An 8,068-nucleotide genomic window follows, 5' to 3' on the forward strand; every position below is an offset into this window, starting at 1 on the left:
AGACTCCCCCCGAGCAGGAAGCCTGAAGCGGGGCTCGATCCCAGGACCCTGAGATCATGACCTGAGCTGAAGGCAGACGCCCAATCGACTGAGCCACTCAAGCACCCCTATTTAAGTTTTTTAAATAGCAGCTTTATTGAGTTATAACTCACATACCTTAAAATTTACCCCTTTAAAGTATATAATTCAGTGGTTTTGAGTATATTCACAAAGTTGTGCAACCAACAACACTAATTTCTGAATATTTTCATCAACCTTCTCAAAAACCCCATACCCATTCCACACTTCCCCCATCTCCCAGGAGCCACCAATCTACTTTCTGCCTCCATGGATTTGCCTATTCTGGACATTGTATACAAAAGCAATTATTTACTGTGGGTTTTTTTTGGTGTGTTCTGGCTTCCTTCACTTAGCATAATGTTTTCAAGGTTCATCTGTGTTGTAGCACATAGCAGTATGCCATTATTTTTTATGGCTGAATAACATTCCATTGTACAGATATACCACATTTGGTTTATCCATTCATCAGCTGAAGACATTTGGACTGTTTCCACTATTTGGCTATTATGACTAATGCTGCTGTTAACACTTTTTTCTCTGTGTTGTATGTTACCAGTCTTATATTTGGTTTCCATTTTTTTTGGTTTATTTTCAATTAGAGTTTGCTTTTTTCTAGCTTCATAAATTTCTTTAAATTCTTTAAATTCTGGAACAATTTAAGCAGCATTAGTAATGTCTGTTTTTTTAAAGTGGTGGAATTTCTTGCAAAGCTATCTGGTTTTATTCTTTTCTGATGGGGGTAGCTTTTTTTTTAATAATAACTTTCTGTAATTCTTCTATGGAAAATTGGTCTGCTTAAATTTTCTGTATGTACTAGAGTTCATCTGATAAGTTATATTTCTCTACACAGTTATCCATTTTATTTAGGAATTCAAGTTTATTTGCATAGAGGTATATGAAATAGTCTTTTTTTAAAAAAAGATTTATTTATTTGAGAGAGAGAGAGAGAACACTCACACACAAGGAGGGGGAGGGGCAAAGGGCGAAGCAGATTTCCCACTGAGCACAGAGCCTTATGGACTCAGGGCTTGATCCCAAGACCCTGAGATCATGCCCTGAGCCGAAGTCAGATGGTTAACTGACTGAGCCACCCAGGTATCTATCCCAGTCTTTTAAATCATCTTTAAAAAATTTTCTTGATCTTAATGGCTATTTCCTCTTTTACATTTCTCAGATTGCCACAATAATATAGTAACATCATCCAACCACCAGGAAACAACTAAAAAAATCCCAAAACAATAGTATTTATGAGCTATTCTAAGCAGGCCAGAGGAACCACATAGTAATATGAAGGATCCTTATGATTGTTATTCAGCTTCTTTGGCTTTTAAAGAAAAAATAATATTCCTGGATCCATTATGCAGAAATGCTGAAGATTAATCAATAATATCAAAGAAGTTTATAAATGTAAATGGTCATACAAACCTACCTAGAGAATAAAGTTACCTGTATAAAAGCAAGGAAACTATGTCTGAAAAATGAAACTGGGCAACCATATGGGCAGGGTGTGACGTATGGTCAATTTTCTAGAAACCACGTGGAGACAGCCTTTTTTTTGGATCACTCATGGAAACTTTCAAATTCCTGGGATGCATTTCTGCTGACACTAAACATATTCCTGGGTTTCCTGCTTCCTTTCTGCCTATTCCCACCCCTTAAAACACACATACGCACACACATTCAGTTAGTACTGGCTCCAGGAACACGAACACCTTGTGATGATTATTAGAGAAACAACCAATAAGAAAAATGAGGCAAATTTGAAAGTAAAATATAAATGAAACTTGAGTAATCTACTGGTTTTCCATAATTTACACCATTGTCATTCTGGTGGACAAGAACACTGGACTGTGTATTTTACATTCACTATTGCATTTAAACTTTTGAACATCACCACAGTGGAGCAGGTGTGATTGCCCTATTCTGAGATGGAAACACTGAGGCTTAAGGCATAGGTCCTTATCTGCCTGCCTTTACCGTCCAAGGTCAAATGTCCTATATTAACTATCCATGATGTCCCTATTCTCTGAGAATTAATTACCCACTCTGTCCACAGATGTAGGTTCCAGCCAGAGGTCATGGTTCTGATTTGTGACTCCTACCCCTGACCGTAGCTTACCAGACAAAGGTTGAAAACCTAGTACGAACTGGCTCATTTATTTTCCTTATCATTGGAATTGGGATCAGAAATAGCTAGTTAATCCTTGCATATGGCTGGCGTGATGACACTTGTCAGCTATATGGTACCCACAGCTATATGACTGAGAACAGAGTATCAGAGTCCACAGGGATAAGGAAGAATGAAGTAGACCCATGGAGTAATGCAGGGACGTGAAAATGACACTTCAGTTCCTAGGACTAGTCTCTTCCTGGAATTTGGCTTCCTTCCTTCCCTGAGCTGCTCTAAAACAACTCTGTATTTTATTATAAGTTCCCCTTTCTTGCTCAAGTGAGCTCCAGTTGGTTTCTGATATACGTAACCAAAAAAACCTTGTACTACCGTTTTCCTTCCTTATATGGATATGTGGCAGTTATCACTAGAAATTCTCGTGATAATTTTAGAGTTTAAAGATCACAGTACTACAGGGGCGCCTGGCTGGCTCAGTTGGTAGAGTGTGCGACTCTTCATCGTGGGGTCATGAGTCTGAGCCCCACATTGGGTGTAGAGATTATTTAAAAAAAAAAAAAAAAAGAACATAATACTAGAGCCAGAAGGAGCTGCAAAAATGATTGCCTTTTTTCTCTTTGTTTTGCAAATGGATAAACCAAACTCCGAGAGATGAAATACCATTCCAAAAGGCATTTAGTTAGGGGCGCCTGGGTGGCACAGCGGTTAAGCGTCTGCCTTGGGCTCAGGGCGTGATCCCGGCATTATGGGACCGAGCCCCACATCAGGCTCTTCCGCTATGAGCCTGCTTCTTCGTCTCCCACTCCCCCTGCTTGTGTTCCCTCTCTTGCTGTCTGTATCTATCTCTGTCGAATAAATAAATAAACTCTTTATAAAAAAAAAAGGCATTTAGTTAGCTGGTGGCAGAGTTGGGACAAATTTTTTTATTGTCCTTTCCTTGTTTAGCGTTATTTCTTTCGTGGCTGGAGATTTACTTGATAACGATAACATACCATGAGACAACTATTGACATTTTGAAACGAGGCATGAGTGCATTCACACATCCTGATACAATCGCCTACTTGTACCTTCTCACACCAGTTGTTCCCAGTTTTATAAAAAGAAATTCATTTCAGAGGCTGGTGGTATGGAACATAAGAAATATTTTCTCAGAAAACAGTGGCATACGTGGTGGTTATCCCAGGATGACTCCTGTATAACCTACTGCACATCAATAGCAAAATCAACTTAGTTAATTAAAAACCCAATGAATTCAATTAATAAAAGAAGCCCGTTAAGAGTGAAGCCCAATCAAAAGAAGAATCCAGTGCTTACCTAGAAATAGAACAATCAGTAGGACTATAATAGTAAGGAAAGCCTTGTTCCAGAAAGTTGCAATTTTACCCCAGACATTAAATGAAAAAATCTTCTGCCATCTGTAAAGAAATAAAACTACATTAGGTGTAAAAAATCAGAAGATTTTGAAATGCTTTGCAAATATTCAATTAACATTTTGTAACTGTATAGTGAATGAAAAGAATTACAGAAATTTAATTTTTTCTGTCATATCAGAGAAATAGCAATTTTCTGATGACATGTCTCATGAAATAAAGAACTCTTTCAAGTTTAATGATAATCTGACATTATCTTCTGTCTGGTGGTTTAAACACTCTACAGCAAAAATAACTTTTAAAGTAAAGATACATGAATTCTTATAGTAACATGTAATATTGCTGATAGAAGTTATTACCTTCTATCTTTTTGCTAATTAGGGTAATAACTCAGAAATAACAAAGACCTATTGGTCTAATAATTAGTAACATTTCAGGAATAGGGAGTCCAACTCGGTACTATATATTTTTACATAATACACTTCTATTTTTTTTTTTTTTAAAGATTTTATTTATTCATTTGACAGAGATAGAGACAGCCAGCGCAAGAGAGGGAACACAAGCAGGGGGAGTGGGAGAGGAAGAAGCAGGCCTCCAGCGGAGGAACCTGATGTGGGGCTCGATCCCATAACGCCGGGATCACACCCTGAGCCGAAGGCAGACGCTTAACAACTGAGCCACCCAGGCGCCCCACATAATACACTTCTAACATATACTCCAAGTAAAAGAATTTTTCTATTTTTACCACAAAGGAATTAAAAATATTGGGGGCGCCTGGGTGGCACAGCGGTTAAGCGTCTGCCTTCAGCTCAGGGCGTGATCCCGGTGTTCTGGGATCGAGCCCCACATCAGGCTCCTCTGCTATGAGCCTGCTTCTTCCTCTCCCACTCCCCCTGCTTGTGTTCCCTCTCTCGCTGGCTGTCTCTATCTCTGTCGAATAAATAAATAAAATCTTAAAAAAAAAAAAAGAATTAAAAATATCATTGAGACAGTTTAAACAGCACAAGCAAAGACACAGAGGTAAGAAAGTATGGATTATAAATCACAAAGAATGACAAAGCAATCCACCACACAATTGGAAAGGTAACAAACTTTGTACAGGGGCATTTTATTTTATTTTTTTTAGAGAGAGAGAGAGTGAGAACACACATGTGTGTGAGAAGGGGGAGGGACAGAGGGTGAAGGAGAGAAAGAATCTCAAGCAGTCTCCACACTGGGTGCGGGGCCAATGTGGGGCTCAACCTAAGGACCCTGAGATACTGACCTGAGCTGAAATCAAGAGTCGAACACTTAACTGACTGAGCCACCCAGGCATCCCAGTACAAGGGCGCATATATATAAAACAGTTTATATATGCATATACATATATATAAATTATATATATTTATAATATATATTAAGTAATTAATTATTTTAGCATTTTAAATGAATAACAGACTCATGGAGTCCAAAGGAAACATAAAAGTAATAAGCACCTAAATAAACCTCAAACACTTACAACCTAAAAAAAAGTTTTACTTTAAGATTATGACAAATTATTAACTAATAAGTTTGGGAAATGACCCTAAATAACAACTTGAAGTTGGTGAAGGGAGGGAGAGTAATATAGATGGAGGAGGTCCCTAAGCCTCTATGCTTCCAATTCTGAGATACTATTCAAAATTTACATTACAGAAATTTTAGATTTTTAGAAAGAGAACGTAAGTGGCAATACTTTCACCTAAGTCCCAATGCAAATTCACATTTCAAAGGTCAGTAAATAAGGGAACACCAAAAAAACTTCCTACAGGAAATGACTAGCAGTTTCTAGTAATACTCAATTCAAGGAGGAAATGATAATAGCTGTTATATATTGAGTCATTACTAGACTATGGTTCTAAGCACTTTTACATATTTTAGCTCATTTCATCACCACAACCACTACATGAGGTGGGTACTAGTATTACCTCTATTTTACAGATGGGGAAACCAACCAGAAATGGTAAATAATTTGCCCAAGGTCATACAGTAACATGCAAAGTTGGGACATACACCCAGGCAGCCTGACTTGTAACTATATGTCTTTAACCAATGGGTTATGTGAGTAAATAATAGCCAAATTAAATAAAGAATGAAGCCTTTTCTTTGATGATATGGTGATACATGTATAAAAGATTAAAATATGTGGATACACGCAGTAAGGACATATTATAAATGAATTGTGTGCATATATATGTATATATATATATACACACACACATTTTATGTATGTTTGTACATGAGCCTATACATAATCTGTGTTTACATACACATCTATCAAAGAGCTACCTGAATAGTGTAGGAAAAAAATTATATTTGGCAGGAAGAAAACGATCCATAACCTATGGATCGTTTTCATGTAGAAAATATTAACTGACAAAAAAATATATATATTTTGTAAATTCTTAAGCCTTATTTATAAATCAGATGTTTATAAGTAACATCTTTCCTTTCCTGAATACAGGACTCTCTTGTTGCAACTACTACCAAAAAGCTAACAGGGCATTATAGAGATTTGAAACAAAACAGACAGGATGAGCAGTAGAGTAGAAAAAGCCCTAGGCTGAAAGCCAGATTCTTGTCTGGAGTCGGCCATGGATCAGCTAGCTCACCTTAGACTACTTAGACTACTGAATGAGTGGGTAGGAAAAAATGATCCCTAATGCTCCTTCTTACAGTATGATTCAATTTTTTTTCTTTAGTAAGGAAGAAGTGATGGCAAAGCTGATAGGCAAGGACAGAAATGAGTAACAATCTAGGTAGGTAAGGAGCACGTTAAGAGATGTAAGGACCACCTGGACCCTGAGCCAAAGCAAAAACTTTCGTAAGTCTCTTCCAGTCATGGGATCTCAATGAATTTATCTCTAGGATCTCATTTATGAAAGATTTTATGTCATGAGCATGAACAAAGGTGTTTCAACATTTTTATTAAAAGTGCATTTCACCATTCATACTATCAACTTCCTGGATCTAAAACTGAACTCCCCAGATGGCAGCTACACCTGTGGTGAGCATGGCATAACTACAGAGAAGTTGAATCACTAGGTTGTACACCTGAAACTAATGTTACGTTGTGTGTCCACTATACTAACCGCCACCCCCACAGCCTCCAAACTGAGCAATATGAGGATTATTAGAGGAGTAAAGTGAGCCAAGACTTCAATTTAAATACTTAGTACTGTACTTCAAGACTTTTGAAGGTCTTTACTAAGGAATTAACGCTAATGTATGGTTGTGGTACTTTCCATATTCAGCACTTATATATATATATTAATTATTAATTCTGTGTATGAAAAAAAGTAGTAAAATTGCCATTAAACATTAATGAAACTATCTTTGGGTTACATAAGAGCAACGTCAAAAATAATTTACTGGCTTAACTTTATCCGTTGTTGTTCCACTGCCCCAATAAAACATTTCTGCACCCATGCGTGCTGTTGACATCATTTATCCATTTCCCTTTTTTTAGTTCACTGTTCCAATTCAGGGCAATAAACAAGATTAAATTTGATGACGACATGTATTAAAAGTATAACCACCACTTTATTGTCTGTAATCAACAGAACCAAAAGACTGGGTCCTTTTCCTTTTAGAAGTGACGGGAAATAGCTAATTCGTTTGTATATATAATAAAAAGTTTTATATAAAGTGATATTTTAATATTACTAGTACCTAAAATTTGTGAGTTTAAAGAGCACATGTTATATAATCAGCATTCAAAACTTTTTAATCTTAAGAAAACTTTCCCCATATCACACTAAACAGTCTAAAGTAGCTCATCATGTTTCCTGTACTTATTTTAACTTAATACTTATTGTAACGATTTGGAGGTTTCCTACCTCTGAGGAGGAATAAAAGGCAGACAGAAGATTAAAATAAGTCCTATTTCAGCATAAAGAAAGGTTGCAACTGCCACCCACTGGAGTGTCATTTTTTCTCTTCACACCTAAATAGAGAAACACTTAGTTTACTTTGCTGCCTTTCAAAGAAAAACTTGGTTAAGGGCCCTGGGCGCAATGCTTTCGTCCAGGGGACTGGCGGGGTCCGACTTTCCTCTAACCCGAGGCGCCGGGCCGCAACCACCGGCGGGAGGGGTGGGGCAGGGGTCAAGGGTGGGCCGGGAGGCCAGCGTCTCCACCTCCCGGGCGAGCCCTGCGGAACCGACGAGGCGGCCTGCGCGACACGAAGGACGTGCTTGTCGGCCACCCTCGCGGCGACAAAAACCTAACGCTACCCTCCGCTAACGCCCGCGCCGAGGGGCCCTCCCACTCCGCGAACGCGCCGCGGGCTGGGCCAGCTCCCGAGGTTCAACCGCGGAAGGAGAGGCGCGACCCCGCCGCCCCGCGCGGCCTGGCGCTCCTGCCCGCCTCGGGGACCGCGGCTCTCGGGCACTCGTCCGGCCTTACCCCGCCTGCGGCCTGCCTGGCTCCCTGCGCTGCTCAGCGCAGGCCGACGCGCGGGACGTCAGACGCTGCGGCGGGGCGAGGGGGGG

The 8,068-nt window shown here is 39.2% G+C and overlaps 1 protein-coding gene across 2 annotated transcripts in view; it reads right to left on the reverse strand.

Moving 5' to 3' along the window:
* Window positions 1–8,068, reverse strand: part of BCAP29 (B cell receptor associated protein 29) — a 49,787-nt gene extending 41,719 nt beyond the window's left edge. Inside the window, exons 1-3 of one of the 2 annotated variants that reach the window (XM_034666491.1) lie at window positions 7,983–8,068; window positions 7,416–7,522; window positions 3,503–3,603 (exon numbers count right to left, since the gene is read on the reverse strand). In XM_034666491.1, the coding sequence (XP_034522382.1) occupies window positions 3,503–3,603; window positions 7,416–7,507 (193 nt within the window). In that variant the 5' untranslated portion in view covers window positions 7,508–7,522; window positions 7,983–8,068. Of the gene's footprint in view, window positions 1–3,502; window positions 3,604–7,415; window positions 7,523–7,810; window positions 7,951–7,982 lie in introns of those variants that run through there. The other variant, XM_034666498.1, reaches the window with a different exon arrangement.

The sequence above is a fragment of the Ailuropoda melanoleuca genome, chromosome 1 (genome assembly GCF_002007445.2).
Source record: "Ailuropoda melanoleuca isolate Jingjing chromosome 1, ASM200744v2, whole genome shotgun sequence".
Classification (NCBI taxonomy): domain Eukaryota; kingdom Metazoa; phylum Chordata; class Mammalia; order Carnivora; family Ursidae; genus Ailuropoda; species Ailuropoda melanoleuca.